Source organism: Pseudopipra pipra, chromosome 21, assembly GCF_036250125.1.
Source record: "Pseudopipra pipra isolate bDixPip1 chromosome 21, bDixPip1.hap1, whole genome shotgun sequence".
Taxonomy (NCBI): domain Eukaryota; kingdom Metazoa; phylum Chordata; class Aves; order Passeriformes; family Pipridae; genus Pseudopipra; species Pseudopipra pipra.
Window position 1 is genome coordinate 4,388,475 of NC_087569.1, and position 20,514 is coordinate 4,408,988.

The 20,514-nt window shown below is 45.2% G+C and overlaps 1 protein-coding gene across 8 annotated transcripts in view; it reads left to right on the top strand.

The window, feature by feature from the left end:
- The window catches only part of COL26A1 (collagen type XXVI alpha 1 chain), a 181,975-nt gene that overhangs the window by 20,559 nt on the left and 140,902 nt on the right, over nucleotides 1-20,514 (top strand). For all 8 annotated transcript variants that reach the window (XM_064677774.1, XM_064677773.1, XM_064677771.1 and 5 more), the window contains one exon: nucleotides 19,707-19,829. Coding sequence is in view for 6 of the 8 variants with exons in the window: in XM_064677771.1 (XP_064533841.1) it covers nucleotides 19,707-19,829 (123 nt within the window). In the remaining 2 variants the exon portion in view is untranslated. The remainder of the gene's footprint in view (nucleotides 1-19,706; nucleotides 19,830-20,514) is intronic.

Here is a 20,514-nt window from a genome sequence, read left to right on the forward strand (position 1 = left end):
GTGTCTCTTTCAATAACTCTTATTTGTTAATTTTCTCAAAGCTGAGCTTGGCAGTGTCCTAAAATCCTGGTTGAAACAGGCAGGTTAGAAACTTCACAGGTTTTCTTTGGGGTGTGATTCTGTGACACTTGAATCATAGAATAGTTACTCACATCTTTGTTTTATTGGATTGCCTTGATACAGGGGGAAAAATGAAGAATGATTTTCAGATGATGATGGCCTGAAAGCATAGAGTGCTTTAGGGCTGTTGCAGTAGGATAGTGGACCAGCCACTCGTGCTTTTAGCTGCATTAGACCTCTAGCATGTCTGGAAAGGTTACTGGTTTGTACAGCACAGATGCCTCTCCTGTAGGGTAATATCAAAATTCATCTGACCATGTTTCTGCAATATGCACAAAGCTCTCAACTCACTTTTAATTAGGCAGATCTAGACAGTGCTTAAACTTACTTCCACTCAGGCATAATGTTTGTTTTGAGGCTTTGAGCACGCAGCTAGGCTGTGCCAACTTAGATATCACAAAGATTCTGTTGAGGAGCAGGGCTGCAAAAGTCAAAAAGGGCTAATGCTGCTGATTGGGTTCCTGTCCTACATTTTTGAGGGTTTTATATAGTTGAATAATACTAAAGCTCCTGCTTAGTTTAACTATGCACAGTGTTGTACTGATCTGAGTTAGTCCTTAATGCTGCAGAAGCAAACAAGAGTGGGAACTGTGATATTGTTCCTCATTGGTTTTGTTCCTTTCTTGGAAGAAATGATTTGTTGATGTGAAATTTATTGCATGGAATAACATGGTTTAGATGCTTTGACAAGTTTGGACAAAGTTGAATGGTTTTGATAAGTTTAATGTTTTCCTCCTCTTGGAATTGAACAGATGCGGAAGTGAAGAGTGTGCTTGGGTGAAAGTGTTGTCTGTGATGTCTACCTAGCCTTGACTGCTTGAATCTTTTTGGGAGGACTAACAAATAGGAAGCTGTTTCAGACTCCTTTTCAGCTTCCAAAGCTTGGAAATCATAGTTCTGGCAGAGAAAAAACCTCTCCTATCTGTCTAGAAATGGCTTTCCCCCAGAGGCCCACACAATGGATGCTACTGAGACAAAAGCCGAAGGCAACTTCATAATGTTTCATGTTTGGAACAGATCAGTCTCTTCTTCCATATCAATATGGTTTATCTGGAAAACAGAATCTGCCACTTAAAAACATAGTAGTTGATTTTGAAAGCTCTTTGGAACTGAGAAGAGAAGGTATCTGTGAGATTCTCTTATTGCAGGATTCTACCCCTGTGGTTTGGGTGTCTCCTGTCTGTCCTCCAAGAGCTGAGTAAGGCTGTCCTTATCCAGCCACCTTCCTTTGTGCTGAGCAAACAAACCATCTGTCAAAACTTTAAAGCTAACATGAGGTACCACTACATAGGAATGCCCAGTTCACGTCCAATCTTGACATCAGGTTATGTAGTCAAATGTCTTTTTAATCAATTCCACTTTTTCTGCCTCCAGGAACTGGGTGGAAGGGATGTTCTTTGCAGTGTTTGCGCTGGATACAGGCATGTGTTTGCTCAGAGCATCTCAGAAATGCCACTGCAGTGAAATCATGAGGCAGGGGAGTATTCCCTGGATGTGGTTGTGTAACCAAGTTGTACTGAGTCTGTAGAGTTAAGAACAGGTTCAGTTTTGTTTCTTCTGGGTGTCCCCCCACGTTTTTTTTTTGTGTGTGTGTGTGCTCTGAAGAGGAGTTGTGTTTGTCTCTCCAGATGGACAAGACTCTTGCTTCCTGCTTTCCACTGCTCAATGGAATAAAAAGACCAAGGCTGTGGGAAGGAGTGCCTCATAAGGGCTGTGTAGGCCAAGGTGTTCCATGAAAGGTACCTGTTTCATGTGAGAACAGTTTTGGGGGTGGACACTGAGGAAGGAGGCACAGCAACTGCAGTTGCAGGGCTGAGTGCTAAGGTTCCTGGTCTTCTGTTCTGTATGAGAAACGGGAATAGGATGCTCCCTACTCTGTGCATGTTGGAGCTGTTTAGGACTAAGAAAAGGCAGCAGCATAGGTGCTAAATGAGCTAAATACTCCTTTTGCCCTGTTGTGATGACCCTGTGAGATGGGATTGCTCAGTTAAGGCACTGCACAAAAACTTCCCCTCTTGTCCATGGCTCGTTTTGTTCCGGGGGTCAATCAACATCTGCTTTTTCCCCACAGGACTTTGCTTACTTAGTTGTTCAAAAGTGTGGTGCTGGGAGTTCTCAGCTTGGTTGGGAATGCTCCTTCTCCTTGGGAAAGGGCTGGGGGCAGATGGGCTGGCGGGATGACATAACGTCTCCGTGCCGGGGCTCCCATTGGCCCGGTGCGGCCGTGCCTGGTGGGGTGTGGTAGCCCCGAACGGAAGGGCAGACATTGCTTTTTTGCTGTGTGCTGCTCAGCCCTTATTAAACTCAGATGTTTCTAACCCCTTCCTCCAGGCTCTCATTATTGCTGTAAACACAGCAGAGCACAGGGAGCTTTTTCAAATCCTCATTTGAGGCAGCAATGGGTGACAGCTCTCCCGACGCAAATTTAACGCTCCAACCCAAGCACATTCTGCCTGTGTTTTCCCTAAAGAACAGAACTTTTTTTCTCATTTGATGCCACTTCTCTTGCTCCTGCCTTGGCTTTCTTGGCTTCCTTGATTCCATCTTGTGCTTCCACAGAACCTGTCTGGTTTCTGCCACCCTGCTCAATGTGGGCTGTCTGGCTGCTTTGTCTCATTACTGTATCTTGTGCAAACTTGGAGTTGTTTGCATTTTCAGTGGCAGTCAAAGTGATGCCAGCTAAAATAAGGTTTCTGTTGCTGTGCTAGGATAACTAAAAAAGGCTCTCCTGGAAGAAAACACCTAGGTCTGCCTGTCAGCAGGTCTGTATTTCAGCTGTACCTCTTCCAGATTTACTGTGTGGCTCTGACAGAAAATGATATTTCAGCTTTTTGTGGAGGGAGAAAGAGAGGAGAGACTGCCATGGTAACAGGGCCTTAGATGCTTCCTACCTATGAACCACATCTCACCCACTGTGAGTTACTGTACCCCTTCAGGGGAACTTAGGAATCCTTGGTATCTCTGAATATAGGCTGTTAACTTTGAGGTATATTCAGGCTATTTTTAATCTTCTTGCATTCAGTTCTCCAAGGACTATATTCATTGCAAAGCTACTTAGGAGTCTCAAATATCCATTTAATATCATTCTTTTTCTGAGCTGAGAAATTCTTGGCCCAGTGAGGTATCAGGGCTGCTTTGTCACAGCATTGACTTGGTGAAAACTGTGTTCCTGCAGGATCTCTGAAGGTTTCTGTCAGAACATCTGTAGGGCTTGTTCTCACGACATTCTTGTATCACTCTAGTCTTGTGTCCCTCATAAATTGAACTGAAGAGCTCTTGATGGTTCAGAACCAGGATATGTCAGGTGTTGGGAAGATCATTGCCATTATGATGCAGTATTTAGTCACTGGAAATAGAAGTGATTTCCTTTTGGAAATCCAAGCTATCCTAAGACGTTGGAAGATGTCTTAGGATCTGGTCCCTGCCATCTCTGACTTGGTTTAAATTGCCCTTCAAGAGCTTCTGGTGCATGGGAGGCACAGAGAGCTTTTCTCATTTGGGTCTCTACATCCCCAAGAAAACACTGATTTAATTAGTGGCCATTGCAGCTTTGAGGTGAACTTTTTATACTGCTTTTAATAAACTTTAAAGCTAAAATGGCAGAGCTCCTGAGAACTGAGCTGTCAGCTTGTGTCTGGCACTGGCAGTACAGGACAGAGAAAATCTGATATGCTTAAGCTTCAGTATTTCAACATGGCAAACCCTGCTAACCTAAACACTGAGGGGGGAGCTGCATTCTTTGCTATGCCTAATCTCTGTATTTTGTTAAACATGCATTCCTGCCAGAACTTTATTGGACAGAACAATAGTGACCAGCTGGGCAAGTGACCCTGGCTTTTCTGGTCGGCAGAGGAATTCGGCATCTGAGGAGTTCAGATTCTCATGTGCAGCTTAAAGTGATCTGGATTTAGTTGCTTTTAATTATTAGCTGGCTGATTCATAAGGCTTTGTTTTCCACACTCTTTCCCAAGAAAAAGGCTATTTCCTTAAATGCTCAATGTACGTTCTATAGAGCAGCACAAAGTCTGGGAACTGAGATTTGCAAGTTCTCTCTCTCTTTTCTTTCCCCTAAATAAAATGGGAATAGTAATATTTCCCTTCATGTAAGGGAAGGCTCTGGGGAGTATTTCATGAGGGTGTGGTTATATCTTGGAGGGAAAACTGCAAAATCCAAAGTACTGTATATGAATATATGCAGAAGTTTATAATAAATCTATGAATGATAATACTTGGCACTTGTATAAACTTCCACTTACAGAATAGAGGTCGTTGTGCTCCCTGTTTACTGCACCTCTCTGAGCCTGGAAAGTCTTTGGGAGTTAGTCTTTGCAGACAAGGATTTAGTTTGAAGGGGAAGCTGAGAGGTGAGAGAGGGAGCTGAGCAGGGCAGGCTGGATTGCCCAGCAGCAGAGGGCTGGGGGATGGCACAGGCTGGGGTGTTTTCCTGTGCCCAGTGCCAGTGAAGGTTTTTGGGAGCCTGAATGTGGGACATACCTTTAAAACCAGCATGGACTGAGGACTCAGGGCAAACCTGCCTGTGGCCAAGTGCTCCAAGGCTGGTGCTGTTTGGTCACACCAAAGGCAGGTCTGGGCTGGGATGCTGCTGCAAGCTTTGTGTTCCCATCTGAGGTACAGCAGAGAGCAAAAAGGCAAATTGGCTCTGTAGGATGTTCCAGTGCTTGGCTTAATGCTGCTGTAAATCAGCGTAACCTGCAGCAAAAGCTCCAGTCTCCCTGCAGTGTATTTCAGGATACAGCACTGAGCCAAAGGGCTTAAACTATCACACAGTAAAATGCTGTCTCTTAGGCAGCTGTTACTGGAAGTCACTAATGTATATCACAAATGATACGAAGATTTTGGATTACAAAGTGGTAGGAATTCTTAGGCTGTCGGCCTGTGGATAAGCTCTGAATGAGTGTGCATTGCAAGCAGAAATAATAGGATCTCCTTTTGCCAAGCACCAGAGAAATACTTGAGGCCTGATAGTGTAATTAAAAGTCTGCTCAAACCCTTGCAAGACCTCTGTAACCAAACCCATTGGAAATTTATTGCAAGGACTGCAGCAATGGACTAATTTTCTTGGGTAACTCCTTTGAAACAATCGAGCTCTCTAATTACGTCTGTCAGGCCTTGCAGAGTGGCTGTTGGTGTCTGAACTAGAAGGTTTTCAAAGAACTTCTGCAAATGACTGTAGAACTTTGCTGAAAGTAAACTTTGAGCTCCCAGGTACCATTTGGAGAAGTTACTGGATAACCTTTGGGAAGGTTGGGGTGAAGCTGTGTCTCTGCACTGGCTGGGAAGAGCAGGGAGAAAAGTGAGAATGTGGAATTACAAGAATCATCACAACTTGTCTCTTGATTTGGAGACTGGACTGGATTATATTGGACAACACCTTGTGTCTGGGTTATGGATTGGTGTCTGAGCATCCCTGGGGAGTTGAGACTCACTTTGTATGGCAGCTCTGTGAGCTCTGATGTGTTTGGGGGTGGTTTTTTATTGGTTTTTTTGTTTGTTTATTTTGTTTGGTTTTTTTAATCAACCATAAAACCCCAACTAAGACCAACACCAAACCCCACACAAGCATTTGACCTGAATTGGGCACCTCCCATGGACTTTTGGCTGAAAAGTTGCCAGTAATAGTTAAATAGGTGAACAGGGGCTACTCCTGTGGTCAACCTGACAGCAACTGGAACCTGTTTGATAGCTGTCACTGCATACTCTGAGGTTCAACCAACCTTTTTGACTTGTGTATGAGAGTGGTTTCAACAGAGACTCACCCCAGGTTTTTTTGCTGTAAGAAGCACGTGACATGAGTGTGTCACAGCCATTTAATTTGACATTCAGCTCTGCTGTTTTCAGATGGACATCCCTGTAGACTTCCTTAGAAATGGCTCAAGCGAGCACTCTTTAGGTTGGACACCAGGAAAAGGTTTTCCTCAAAGGGTGGTTGGGCTCTGAACAGGCTCCCCAGGGCAGTGGGCACAGCCCTAAGCCTGAGTTCAGGGAGCATTTGGGCAATGCTCTCAGGCACATGCTGGGATTGTTGGGATGTCCTGTGCAGGGCAAGGAGTTGGACTCTGATCCAGACAAGTCCCTTCCAACTCAGAATATTCTATGATTCCATGTTGCAATGGCAGTTCTGGTTTTGTTTGCAGGGTGGCTAAATTTGGCACCATCCTTTGCTGGGACACTGCATGTAAAAATTTCTCCAACCTGTGCTGAAAGGTGTACAGGAAAACTCTCATATATGTGTGTGTGTGAGGGGGAAAAAACATGAGCAGCTTGGAGCTGTGGTGTGTGAAGGCTGTTTGTGTACATATTTAGTGCAATAATAAACACAGACTGTTACTGAGCAGCCCTGTGTCATTCACAGCTTTGTTGGTTTGCCTGCAGTAAGAAAAAAAAACAGTAAGCTGTTCTTCCCAAACTATGAAAAAGGTACCAGAAATACAGAATAACTGTCACCCATCGATAAAATTCAGGTTATAACTCCTTGTTTTAGTCAAACTTTTATCTTCTGCACTACTTGTGTCACTCTTCATCCTCTGATTGAAAAACTCTGGGTAAACAGAGGAGGAGAAAAAACCTTCATCTCTCTTTAATGGCTTTGCCTTGAATTTGCCCCAAGCTTTTGCAAGTAGTGTGTGTTTAAAATGGGATGTGGGTGTATGCAGTGTCAGCCACTCCTTTGCTCACACAGACTGAGACCCTTCTCACCAATAACTCCAGACATTCCCATTCCCAGCAGAACAGGGAGGGATGCCTTTGAAGCCTCTGCTTGAGGAGTAGGGATCATTTGTGTGCCTCAGTTTGCACCCTCACCAAGCCTGTGGTTCAGATGCTGTTGTGGAGTTTCCCCTTTGCTGTGGAGGAGCAGTTTGGTTGCTCTGCCCTTTTGCATGGGCAGGTAACTTTAAACAACCCAAAACCTCCACAAACCCCTGTCTAATGGAGTTTGCTGTACAATTCCCCCCAGAACAGGGCAGGAATTTTTCTGACCACATGTCTGTATCTCAGACCTCCTGCTGTCCCCTCTCCTGCTCGGTGCTGCCTTCTCCCCATCCGGTTTCCCCCGTGTGTACTGGGGAATGTTTCGAGGCAGTGTTATCATTCCAAAGGAATCTACTGTGCGTGCACAGGCTATGGAGGGTTGGGGGTTTTTTTCAGCTGTTATTACTTGGCCAAATCAAACCCATTTTCCACCTGGATACCGACATGTAGATCTCCTCCCTCAAGACCCTCTCCCTTCCAAAGAGAGGCTTCCAAAGCACCGAGGCACTAAAGCGGTTTCTTAGATTGCTCAAGAATTTTTTAATAACAGGGGAAGGTGTTGGTGTTTCTGTTCACAAGAGAAAGCCTTGCTTTTTTTAAGCTTTTTTATTATTATTATTTCTAATGAACAAACTGGATTGCAGCAAGGTTTAAAAGGAGAATACACATAATTGTTCTTGGCTAGAAATGAGCTATGGAGATTGCTTCCAAAAGCTTCCAAAACCAAGGAAAGCTTAGGAAGTTGTTAAAAGCAGAAGAACCTTTTACATTGAAAATAGGTAGGTAGAGCACTTAAGCTTGTAGATGTCTCTTTACAGTCTGTCTGTAGACAGATATCGAAGTGCAAAGGGTTCTGTGTGATTAAAACAATCTGCTTAAAAGTGACTTTAAAACTTGATGAGGCAACACAGTGTTCACTAGCAAGGGTTTGGGACTCCTGTGCAGAGCTGTGTAGTTATATTTTTTTATGGCATTGGATGGATGCAGCCAAGAGAGTGGAAGAGTGAGAATGTGGAGGAAGGTGAAAAGGGGGTTGCTGGTACAGCAGATTGTGCCTGTAACTACCCCATCCAAGCTGTGTCACAGTCACAGGGAGTTCTGAATGAGGCTTCTACTTTGTGCAGAGGAAGCACTTTGAAAGGGCTCCTGCTTTGGCAACTGGGAAGTGTTTTAGGGCAATTCCCTTCATTGAAATGGGCACTGGGAATGACTGGCTTGAGAGGGAGCCAAGGAAGGAAAAGATGTGATCAACTAACCATCCATGGATGTGGACATGTTTGTAAAGGCTGTTGCTAGTTTACTACATTAAAGGTGGGTTTTGAGAGTTTTAGGCTGTGCAAGTCAGAATTTATTAACCTTGAAGCTATTGATGCATCCTCCTGCCTTAGCTCCCTGCTTCTGATCTCCCTCCCAATATACCCTTTACTGTTGTAAAGGGCAAACTCAGCTCTCTGATCACACAACAGATCCCACTTCTGATGTTCCTACTTCCCTACACATGAAACTCCCATGGGTGTGACTGGAACAATAGGATTATTTTCCAAATTATTTTTTATTGTAGTAACGCCCAGGACAGCCTTGTGCCAGACATGGCAGACGTGGGATGAAAAGTTTTCAATTTAAATAGCAAATTAACACACAGGCTTTGGGGGTTGTTTTTCAGACTGATTAACACTTTGAATGCCCAGGCAGAGGGGTTTTCCAAGGCTTTGTTGTCATTAGACTGGGTCTCACATGGCTCATCTTGGGATCTCTGAGCTGGGCAGGCGAAAGACATCTCGTTTTATCCACTCTCCACAACACAGCCTGATGTTCAGAATGACCTTGGCACATCAGTAGAGCAGTTCCTGGAGAAAAGGGCTTGGCTCTTGAGGTACAGACATGTGGATGGGGTACAGCTGTCCCCAAAAGAATCTTCCTGGAGCACCAGCAGTATTCTTGTCTCAGGCCTGGTGCAAATGCTGGCTGATGGGTACCTGAACTTCAGTTGCCTCACTGAACACAAGTGGCTGATCCGACAAATTTAAAGGGGAAAAGAGAAATTGTTGATCTCGAAGCCAAATAAGAAGATGGATTTGTCTAGACTGGCTTATTGTTTCTAATCACCTCCTCCAGCACAGGAAACATTAGAGAGCTGTAGGGTTTTCTTGCACTTGAAGAAAGGCTGTTTCCTTGGCAGTTCCAGTGAGGTTGTCATGTCTGGCTCTTGGGCAGTCACTGGAAACAGGCTGAGCCTGCACTCACCTACTGCAGCTTCACTCCAGGAAGAGAGGTCCCTTTGGCTCCTGAAATCCTGTTCCCAGCAATGATGGGCAACCACAGCATAGGTAATTATTTTAGAAATGTCTGCTGTGTAGTCCCTTGTATACCAGAGCCCACAAACTCCTTTACAGGTTGCTGAACAAACTGAAGACCTGGACTGATTGAAATAATTGTGATGTGCCACGGGAAAAGAGAAGGGGGGAGAGCAGATGGAAGATGTGTTGCTAGAGGAGTCCTGGGTTCAGTTTACCTGACACAGCTGTCTGTACAGGTATTTCCAGTTGCATCCTAACACTTGTGAATCTGAAGCTGATGCTCTGATCTGGTTTGTGACACCTTTTGGGGCTCACTGCTCTGTCAAAAACCAAAAAAACCCCACATCTGAATTCCCTTAAGGAGAAACCAATGTGTTGTCTGGGGGATCTTCAATATATATCTTTTTTTCTTTTTAGCTAGCAAAAGGATATACCTGTACTACTCTAGTGACAGCAGCATCCCCCCTGTCCAGCTCCAGGAGGAACCCAAACCCTGCCTGTCCCACGGGCACATTAACATGATGCAGTCGATAGGAAGCAATGACTTGATCGTGCCATCTTTTTTTTCCCTCTGATATGCTCAGCCCTCTCCTTTTGACATTGCCTTTTGTTCTTGCTGTAGTTTGTGGTTTTTGGTGCCAGCATAATGCTAATGAAAAACACTGCTGCACTTAGGCCCAGTGTCCCTGTCATGCATGTGGCATTCATTGCTGCTGGGGAGTGCTGGGGCTTTGGCACCGGGGGGCTGGATGTGAAGCACAGAGATGTTCTGTTGCCCATACAGAGCTCTATAAGCAAACAAATAAATTTGGGAGCAGCCCCTGTTCAGTCCTGGCAGACTGGTTGTCCATGCTGATCCAGGCTCTGGAGGGAAAAGGGTGTGATTTGAAGGAGATACTGAAAGCAGCAGGAGCCTCATTTGTCCGTTTGGAATTGTGCAAAGTGTTGTTTTGTTACTGGGTGATGTAGCAGGGGGAAATAAAGACAGACTGACTTTGTGGGTGGTGGAGGAGAGGCTGCACCACAACAGCAGTGCTAGTAAAGCACAGGATGCTGTTACAGGGTTTTGCTGACTCTTTATGCCAGTTTTCTTCATGCTTTTCTCTCTGCAAAGGTTTTGAGGTTGAGCAGGTGTGTGTCAGTGTCCTATCCTTCCACTTAAAATTCCCACTCCACCTCCAGCTAATTCAAAGTTAGACTTTAATTCTGAATGGATTTTTGTAAACTTAGAGGTACTGACTTTTATCAGTTAGTCTTGTAATCAGGATCAGGATCCCTGTCCTCAGCTTAAGCTGTTCTAGATCAGATCCTCAGAGGAGGACACAGCCAAGTGCCAAATGTAGACTTTGAACACAGGGATCTGTTTCAGATTAAACAAATCCCAGCTCTCTACTTTCAATCAAGGTCTTAAGGATTTTTTTTTTTTTCTGTGATCCCACTCCTCCTTCCAAGGTCAGGCTTTTTAGGAATGAACAAACGAGTACTATGGATGTATTCACAGTATGAAGGTGTTGGACCCACCTACAACCAGGTTATCCAGCTGTGCAAAAATGTTTAGACTCAGGTTCTTCTTTTGAAAGGCTTTCAAGGAGCTTTTATGTTGCAAAAAAATGACTTGGTTGTAGTTGTGCATGATTTCCACACTGCATGGATATCAAATGCCAGATTCCATCAAGTCAGTCTAATTTAACAGAGACAGATTCCACGGATATTTTTGTGCATTTCCTCTTTCCTCCCTCTGTGAACAGTGGAAACTACTGTCTTCTCATTGATTGTGATAAGCTCAGGGAGGGAGCAGCAAAACATTTCAGTGCATAGAAAAATGTCTGTAAAAGCAAAGCACTTCAAAGGAGTGAACCCCCCTTTTATTTCTGAGCACTCAGTCATGGACAAACTTCTTTCGTTTCCATGATGAGGATAATTATGGTTCAGGTCAACCATATTTATTGTTTGATTCAGCTGGAATGTGTCAGCAGCAAACTCAGAAGGTGGGTATAAATCAGAGGGACTTTATGCTGGAGAAATTTGCCTTGTGCCTTCTCACCCCTGTCCCCTTATGAACATATGAACAGGTATGTAGGCATAGAGGGCCATGATTAATTTATTATTAATAAGAATTATAATTATTAAAATATAAAATTAATTTAAATATTAAACTATAATTATCTATAATTATAATTATTAATTACCTGCCTGATCAACCTTTTCTGTGTTTGCTTCTGCCTCTTATATCCTGCATTTATATCAGGGATGAGGTACAGGGTGGCTCTGCTGTACAAATGAATCCATGTGTGTCACAGGTGAGTGCTCTCATCTTCAGAGCCCCTCCTGCAGTAGCTGCAGCAGTTGGAAAATCCCCTTGAATGGGGTTGGGGGTTGGAAGAGAAGGGGAATGGTTTCATGGCTGAAGAAGCTGAATGTTGCTCTGGGGAGCTGCTTCCCTCCTTGTCTCTGAAGAAGAGTTGCTGTGCTCCATGGTATTTAGCTATTCTGCTTCCAGGTGTTTAAAAATTCCAGCAGGGAGAAGTTTTCCCTTAACCCCCCCTGTAGCTTTGATGACTGCAGAAGGGTAAGGTAAAATCTTGTGCTGTTTCCCATGAATTGAAGAAAGCTCAGCCCTCAAGGAAATGCTGTTTGGAGGGTCAACCCTGCACACAACAAAGCAAGGAAAGCCCAGTGAAATGTGCTTGGCTGCAGAATTTGCTGAAGATTGAAGCAGTTGTGCAGACTAAACTGTGTTTTCTTCCTAAGGTAAAGATTCCTCTAGGACTAAACTCCCTCCAGCAGGCTCTGATAATCCACTTTGTGTGGGAAAACTTAAGGCTGTTATTGGCAACTGAGTATTTGAAGTGCACTAAGCATAGGACATATTGCCCCCCTGGGGAAGGGTTCTGCTATTGGGAGGTTCCGAGATAAATAGTCCCATCTTACTTGGGGAGCCAGAACTTATTTTTATGGTCACTTTGTTCAGACTCTTATTGTGGGGGTGGAGTGGTGGTGTGTGCAGAGAGATTGGAGCTCCTTCCAATCTTTGTCTGACCAACACAGCGAACTGGGAGACCTGGAACTTGTCTTATTCTCGTTCGTGCCTTTGGCTCTCTGCTGCTTCAGATGGCTGCTGCTGTCTGGCTGCAGAAACACCAGCAGCCTTCCAGTTTTATTCATTTCCCAAAATGAATGGGCTGTTACAAAGATTTTTCTCCCTTTTTCACGGGAGTCAGGGTAACCTCTGTTAGTGACTGTGAAGTGCTCAGTGGGAGCAAGGCATGCGTAAAACATCAATATTGACAACGAGATTACTGTGGCTTGTCGTGTCTTCTGACTTGCAGACCTCTTAAAACTTGTAATGGAAGAGCAGAACTGAACCCTGCCATCATAAACTCGTGTGCAGCCACCCCCTCGCCTCTGCCAGGTGGTCTTTGATGGATTCCTCAGCAATGGTCCATCAATCTACAGGCCTGAATCAATCCATCAGCTCTGAACATTCCAATATTGTGGAGACTGCTGGTTACAACTGAATTTTGTAGCTGGCTCTTTGCTGGACAACGAGCTGGATGACAGCCTTGATCCTGAAACCTAGTTACCTGGGGAGAGCAGGAATGTGGCCAAGAACAGGAGAAACTTAAGCCCAGCTTGGCTTTCATCTGAGCTTTCCAGTAACATGGGATGGGATTGTTTCCTCTCTAGCCAGGTCACAGCAGTAAGGAGTAATCTGCCCACAGCCAACTGAATTAGCTGGTAAACTTGATCCTCATGTGATTGAAGCACGTTCAGGGAGGGGTGTATTTGTGGATAATGCAGTTTTACAGAACTGGATTGTTCAGGAGATACCCCAGAGAGCCTGGCAGCCTTTGAATCTGGATTTCTGGGCATGTAGAGGGCAACTTCTGTTCCTGGCCTCAGGGGAATATATAAATAACTAACCCTCCTAGCACTGGGCTCCAGCACACAGTGTATGGATTGCTGTTCTGGCAGAGCAAGTGGGATGCTGTACTATTTACACAGAGAAAAGGGCACAGTTTGCTTTCATTGAGTCAGAACAGCAACTTTTTCCCAGTGAAAGTCAGTGACCTTCTGATTTTATTGAAATTCCTCTCTAGGATTGCAGGGAAATTGATAGCTCCAGTGAAAAATGTCATGAGGAAACTTGGGGAAATCTATCTAGCTATCAAAACACTCCTACTGTTTTCTGTGCCCTAAATGTTGATCTCTGCTAAGTATAACACACAGTGTGTTATCCTTATGGAAACAAAAAGATAATTCAGTGCAGTTGTTTACACAGGACAAAGCTTTAGGGCAAGTCACAAGCATCAGAAATGCCAACCTTACTGAGAGACTTCTGGGGTATTTATTGGGTCAGTTCATGCCCAAACACATGCAACAGGTGCTGATGAAACAATCCTGCATGTTAAGTGTTCCCCCACTCCCGGAAAGAATTCTCTTCCTCATGGCTTGGCCAGTTAAGTCTTGGTGGTTCGAGCTTTTGTGTTGGCACTGAGCTTTCACTGCAAGTACTAAACCCACACCAAATCTCTGCCTTGCTCAGCTCTACAACAGCATCAAAGGCTTTGTGCAGAGTCCAGCTGGTAGGATTGTGTTTGGAAGTGCAGCATTTCACGCTGGTGGGAGCCTGGTGTGCTCTAAGGCCACGGATATCGGGGAGTTGGAGCCACATCCTTCACTCCAGGGAGCACATCAGGTCCTGTGTGTGGGAGGTGGTGCCTGCTGTAGGTCTGTCCCTAACAGGGCACGGCAGCCAGTGGGTTTTGTGTGTGGAGCTGAGCTGCCATCCCATTGAAAGGAGTGATTAGGCAGGAATGTGGCCGATTTCGTTTTCGACTTGCACGCTCCTGATTAACCAGGCGACTTGCTGGGTCCTGAGCACTTCAGCCCAGTGGTTTCTGACACTGTTCAGTTCGTGATCCCTTCTCCAGTGAAATGAAGCCTCCTAAGAGCCAGTTAGCTTTTCTCTTGCAAACCACCTAGAATGTCCTCCAGGGACCCCCAGGAGACAGAAAAGCCTGGGTAGAAGCCAGCAGTTTGCACTAGGAAAAAAGGAAAGTTGCTTTTGGGGGTGGCTCTGTGAGTGAGGATTCCCGGGGTGTGTGTGTGTGTGTGTGTGTGTGTGTGAATGTGTGGAGGGATCCCTTACACACCCTTGGAGTTTGTGGGCTTAGGGAACAGTCCTGGGCAAATCCAGATGGTGAGAAGAGGGGAAGAGGAAGCTTGCTGTCAGTGTCTTCCCATCTATGAAAGGACTGTGCTAAGCTAACTCAGTCATGCTATCCAGGAATTAAACTTTGATATGTGAGTATATGACTCTTCTGGAACCTACAGTGTTTTAGCTTGAGTATCTGTTACCTTACACTTCTCCACCCTCTGCAGTCTCTTTTCCCTCTCACTGTTGGATGACAGGCTGTACAGACATCCAAAATCTCCAGGGGATGAACTCTGCATCCAAATAAACTTCTGATGAGGGACACGGGAGGTTCAGAAAGCCAGTGGGGTGCAGACAGGGCTTCCTCTCTGGCATCAGAATCAAATTGCAGCTCCAGCTCTCTGTGTAAGTCCAGCTTCCCCTTGAGATCCCTTGGCCTGTGCCCTGGAAGGTGAGAATTTCTTGTCTTCTCCAGTGTCCAAGTGCCTGAAGGCATCACTGCTCATGCTGAGTCAGCAGAGAGCAGGCAACTCCCTCCCAGCATCTGCTGAGGGAGGGCTCTGTTTAAGCTCAGAATAGTTTTCAGAGTGTGTCCAAGTGGAAATAAACTACTGATTTTGTTGTTCCATTTAACCTGAAAGGTCTGCAGTAACATCCTGAACCTACCCACTAAATACAGTTGGGCATCTGCTGGCATCACACCCATATTCCCTCTGGAAAAACATGTCAGCTGTGAGCAAGACATGAGATCTTGGTCTGTAGCCCCAGAGTGAAACTGTTTAAATCAGTAGCTCGTGGGCCACAGTCTCTGTTGCCCGTGAAAGTCTTCCAAGAATTAAATAGGCTGTGAGAGGAGGGTGTCCCTTTGGAAAAGGCTGGGGGCAATGGCCCCAGTGAAACTTGTCTCTCTAAGCAAAGACCAATTCCTTGTGACATTGCAGGACATCACTCTAAACACGCTGGTGATGAGCACCCACGAGATCCGACAGACCCAGCCCTAAAGGAGCTGCTGTTTGGATTGTTTTGTTTGCTTGCTTGGAATATTCTCTTGGAATAAGCAGCAATGTATTCTCTGCCATCCTGGATGTGTGCCAGTAGAAGTCCTAAACCTTCCCTCCGAGCATCTGTATATAATATAAAGGGTCATTTATAATCTCTGTAAGCCGTGATGGGGCCTTTCGTCACGTTGTGTGAAGCCTGCTTGCCTTCTGCAGGCTGTTCTTGCTGACTTCTGGCTTGCAAAGAGAAATCTTGGGGTGGTTCTGTCTGTCTGTCTTCTTTCTGTTGTAATCACTGTGCTCTTACATCTCCAGTGAGTTCCAAGCTGTACATCCTAATGCATCCTTGATCAGCTGTGTTCCTGTCTGCCTCACCTGCTCGTGTGCTGCAGTAAAAGATGCCTAAAAGCTGCATTTGTAGGAATATTATGTCATTTATGGAAAGCCAAGAGTGTGATGCTTTATCAATAGGAATGTACCTTTCACTCCTGACTGTGGGTATCTTTAACCAACCTCTTCTTTCTGTTGGTAAAGAGAGAAGTTGGAGAAATCTGTGTCCACGTTGGATTAGCTGAGTATCTTTGGGGTCTGACTATTTTTTTTTATTTTTTTTTTTGTGCCCTTGTGATCCACTCCTTTAGAGAAGACTCAGAGTGCTGAGGTGATGAGTGTTGTGCTGCTTTATCAGTGTCACTGCACTCTGTGCTCCTGCTCAGGGAGGTGAAAGGTTGTCCCTAGGTTGGAGTGAAAGGTCTGTTATCCTGCCCTGGGCTACCAGTCCTGTTCAGCCTGGCAAACCCAGGTGATGGCTTCAGGCAAGGAAAGCAGTGAATGGAGAGCTTCAGGGGAGCTTTTCACTTCCTCTAATGATTGATCCCTTTTATAACAGGTCCCTGAGCAGGTCATGTGGAGAAATGAACCTGGGGAAGTGTTGGGTTTCTCCCCACCCCAGCGTGCTCTGTCCTGTGGGCTGTGGAGTGGGAACAGCCTTTACCTGCAGCTGCTGCCCAAGACTCTGTCACTGAGTTGTAGCATGGTCTGTTCACCACATCTCACTTTTGTGAAAGGTTTTTCCCAGGCAGAAGTTACAACTTGACTGCCAAATTCCTTGGACCTACTCTATCTGGTCCTTGGAATAAACTGTTCAAAGGTGTGAGACCTACTCAGATAACAGTGGGTTTGGGCTTGTTTAGAAAGAAAATCTATGTGCCTTCCAGCCCCACCTGCTGAATGGAAACCCTGGCAAAACCAGCTTTGTACATGGTGCAAAACAATCAACCTTTCCTGCAGTTTTTGACATAGGCAGCCTGCACAGTGCCACCTGTTTAGCTCCAGATCCACAAATGTAGTGCTAGACGCCCAAGCTGGTTGAAAATAATCCTTGAAGGAACAAGATGGCACTAAATCTGGGTTTATGCAAGGGAAAACTAAAGAGGGTAACAATTAATTTCCAATTTCTCCTTGGCAGTTGCAGTTTTAAGCTGCCATTATATATTAAGCAGAGCAGAAAAGCTGAGAGAATCCTTCTGGCAATTGTGGAGTTGACTTCCATCACCTGCCTTTCTCTTCTGGGGTGTGCTGGGCTGTTCATCTTTGTTCACCTCATTTCCCTTCAGGAATATGAAGCTCCCTATCTTCAGCATCAGATATAGAGGGGTTTGTTCAGAGTACAGTTGAATTTTTTTATTTTTTTTTTTTATCTCACACAGAAGTGCTTTGTTTGTACCCAAGAAGGTGGGACAAGTTGTCTCAGAAGCCTCCCAAAATCAGTATTAGAGTGAAATAATCAGTGTGGGATAATCCAGCTCTGCACCATGGAAACAGTACTAGTTCCCAGATAACTCTGGGAAAAGGCCAGAGGGACAGACATATAAGCTACATAACAGTTAAAGCATTGCATGTGTAAATAAATATCTATTTAGATTTCATTGACAATCCAGAAAAATAATCTTAAGGTGAGGAGAGGCACTCAAGCCCTTGATAATTGTACTCTGTTTTAAAATGTTTAGTAACTTAACTGTAAATTTGTTAGTATTTATCCCCCTTCATGCTCTGTTACATGTTACTAGAGTGGATATTCCTCCTTACTTCCTCTCCTGTGGTGGGGACAATTCCTTTCCTCTTCACATCTTAAAGAGAAGTTTTGGTTTCCATAATTTCAGGACAGATATTTCTGGCATTATCCTGGGAGGGTCTGTGCATGTGCAGGTGGGTTTACCTGACATGAAGTGCTTCTTTTACCCTGAGGCTTGTGCACAAGTGCTGTCCCTGTGATTGCTGTGAGCACTGGGCTCGAGGTAAATCAGCCAGAGCTCCTCGTGTTCTCACCCTTTCTCCTGGCTGCTTTTCCTTCCACACTCCACTGGCCATTCCCATGGCATGAGGAGATATTATCCAACACTACCCATCTGGACAAACCCCATGACTAAGGCTTGGAGAGGTGACATGGCTGATTGCATCATGTGTGCAAGTGAAATGAAAGAGAAAAACTTTACTTTGAATGATCACATTTCCAGTCTTTAGCTCCTGACTTTGTTTCTTCTGGTTTTGTTCCCTAAACTACGTGTGGAAGTTGTGTTGAGCCCGTTAAGGTGACCTGAAGCTTCATTAACCTCCTCTTTTTCCCTGTTTTGCTCTCTGGTTCTATGATGTGGATGTCAGCAGAGACATTTGGGTACCAGGGTGCCTGATCCCTGTATATCCACCACAGATCCTCCATAAATCTGGGAGAGCTGGTTCTGTATGACCTCCCCACCCGCTTGGGGTCACCTGTGACTTTAATCCATGCTTCCCAAGGAGGAATCCCAGAAGGGTTTGTGGTGAGCAGGGGAAGCTGCAGAGCTCTGCCCTGTCACTGCTGCCGGGCTGGTGGCACTGGGCACACAGTCCTCTCTCCCTGGGTGCCCTGGGTGCCCATCCAGCTGTAGCTGAAGGGTCACTGAGCAGCTCACTGGCCCCACTGTGGTCTGTGGTGTTGGCTCAGCCTCTGGCATGTGTGCCTCCTATTCATGGAAATGGGAGCTATCCAGAGAGCAGAGGCTCCTGCAGAGATGGGAGGGGAATCCAAAAGGGGGAGAAAAAGCAATAAATGCTGTAAATGGCAAATACTGGGGAAATGAAACTACCATGGGGAAGGTGGTTTAGGGAAGGAGAGGGGGATGTACAGGTGCATTTCCACTGTGCAAGCAATTTGATTTTTGGTGTGCAAGGCTGGGGAGTCACTGTGATACTTGGAGAAGGGATCAGCTGTATTGGGAGCTCTTGCTTTAAGAAGGGTGAGGAGCCAGGACTCCTCTGATTCAGCAGGGAATGCTTACACAAGCACTCTGTGTGTTTTGGAGCACAGGCTGGTATCTCCACTTCCCATTAATGACCCCAGTTCTGATTCCCAAGCAGTAGGAAAGTGCATCTCAAACCTGTTATAACTATGCTGAGGAACCAAAGCATTACAAAACATCCCATACCAAAGCATTCCCCAAAAAAACGTGAACCAGTATTTGGCAAGCATGAAAGTAAAACTGAAAGTATCCTTCCCCCCCCCCCAAACATGTCAATGGAACCTAAAAGCATTTTGCAGTGGTTTTTTTTACTGTGGTTTTTTTTTTTTTTTGGTGGGTTTTGGTTTTTTGTTTGGGGTTTTTTTGGGGGTTTTTTTTAGTCTTTTTTTTCAGAGAAAGTCCCTGAGGGGTCTGTAGGTCCTATTTCCTCAGACTGATACTGCAGCTCCTTCTGTCACACACCTTGCAGCAAGGAGGTCTGTCTCTCTCTTGTTTTCTTATGAGACAGCCTAAGACACTCATCCCTCCCTCCCCTGCACTTTTCCTTGCCCACTTTCAGACTGTAACCTCACCAGGACAGCAGCAGGACTTGTCCAGCACCCAGCTTGGCTGAGCCCTGCTGACAATAAGCTCCACCACACCAGAAACCAGAATTTTCTAACTCTGCTGCTGTTCAGAATGGTGAGAGGCTGGAGAGCGATACCATAACGAGCAGGATGAAATTAAGATCAGTACAATGGGAACTGACTATCAGGAGATTTGGAAGACTTTTTTTTTTTTTTCTCCCCTCAAGTCCTATTGTTTCTGATAAGTGGCAGAACCAAATTATGCACTATAAAACCCTGGCCTCTGAGGACCAAGCAAGAGGCGTTAGTGGATCTCTTGTGGCTCAGGTTGGCAGAAGCTGAGAATCTTTCTGCAGCTATTGGGAGGAGAGGGTGGGGTGAGGAATGAAGACTGCAAGTTAGCCTGGCTGTGGCTAGTGGAAGAAAGAACCTCACCCCCAGATACTTGCTCTGGTTTTGCTGTACCTTGGTCCAGCTCGTTGTGTTCCTGGGGCTAATGGTGTCCTTTCTCTCTGTAGGCACTGGTGTCACTACACAGTGACAAGGACAGTCTCCTGCCAGGTGCAGAACGGCTCAGAGACGGTGATCCAGAGGGTTTATCAGAGCTGCCGGTGGCCAGGACCCTGTGCCAACTTAGTGAGGTAAAAACCTTCCTGTCTCACAGTGCCCAAATCTTGCTGCCCTTCCCGTTCAGGTGGGTGGCTGGTAAGTACTGCAGAGGGGGCTGACATCAGGTGTGAGAACCTGCTTTGGGGGGCTGTAATAAAGGGGTGCCACTGGTGTTAACTGCAGAGTAACCACACGTGCAGGTAAGTGTAGCACTGCTGCTGATTTTAGGAGCTCTCTAAACACAGACACAAAGTATAGTTTGGAAATGAGACATTATTTATTCTGGGCAAGGTAGAGGTTTCCACAAATCAAGTACACCAAGGGGTAAAATGTTACACCTTTTATACAGTAAAACTTACATGAACCTCCCTGTCTAATATATATTCTCCATCTGCCTAAGGCATATTTATTTATTTGGTTGATGTAATCTCACACAATGCTTGAAACACAAAGTTCTTTTCATTAAGCAACTTCTATTGTAGAGGCTATCTGACAACATCAGTTATGTTTACAAAAGGAGACAAAATTCAGCCTGGGGACAGATAATTCAACTTGAAGGCATCAGGATTAGGACAAGCTCTGTGAAAGAGCTTAGCTTAGGCTGAAATGCCAGTTTGTACTTCACACAGGAGGCTGCTGCCAGTCAGACCTGAAAGTAAATAAATGTCCAGTGTGACTGAACAGGGTTAGCAGGGTTGCTGTATCAATTGTTCCATG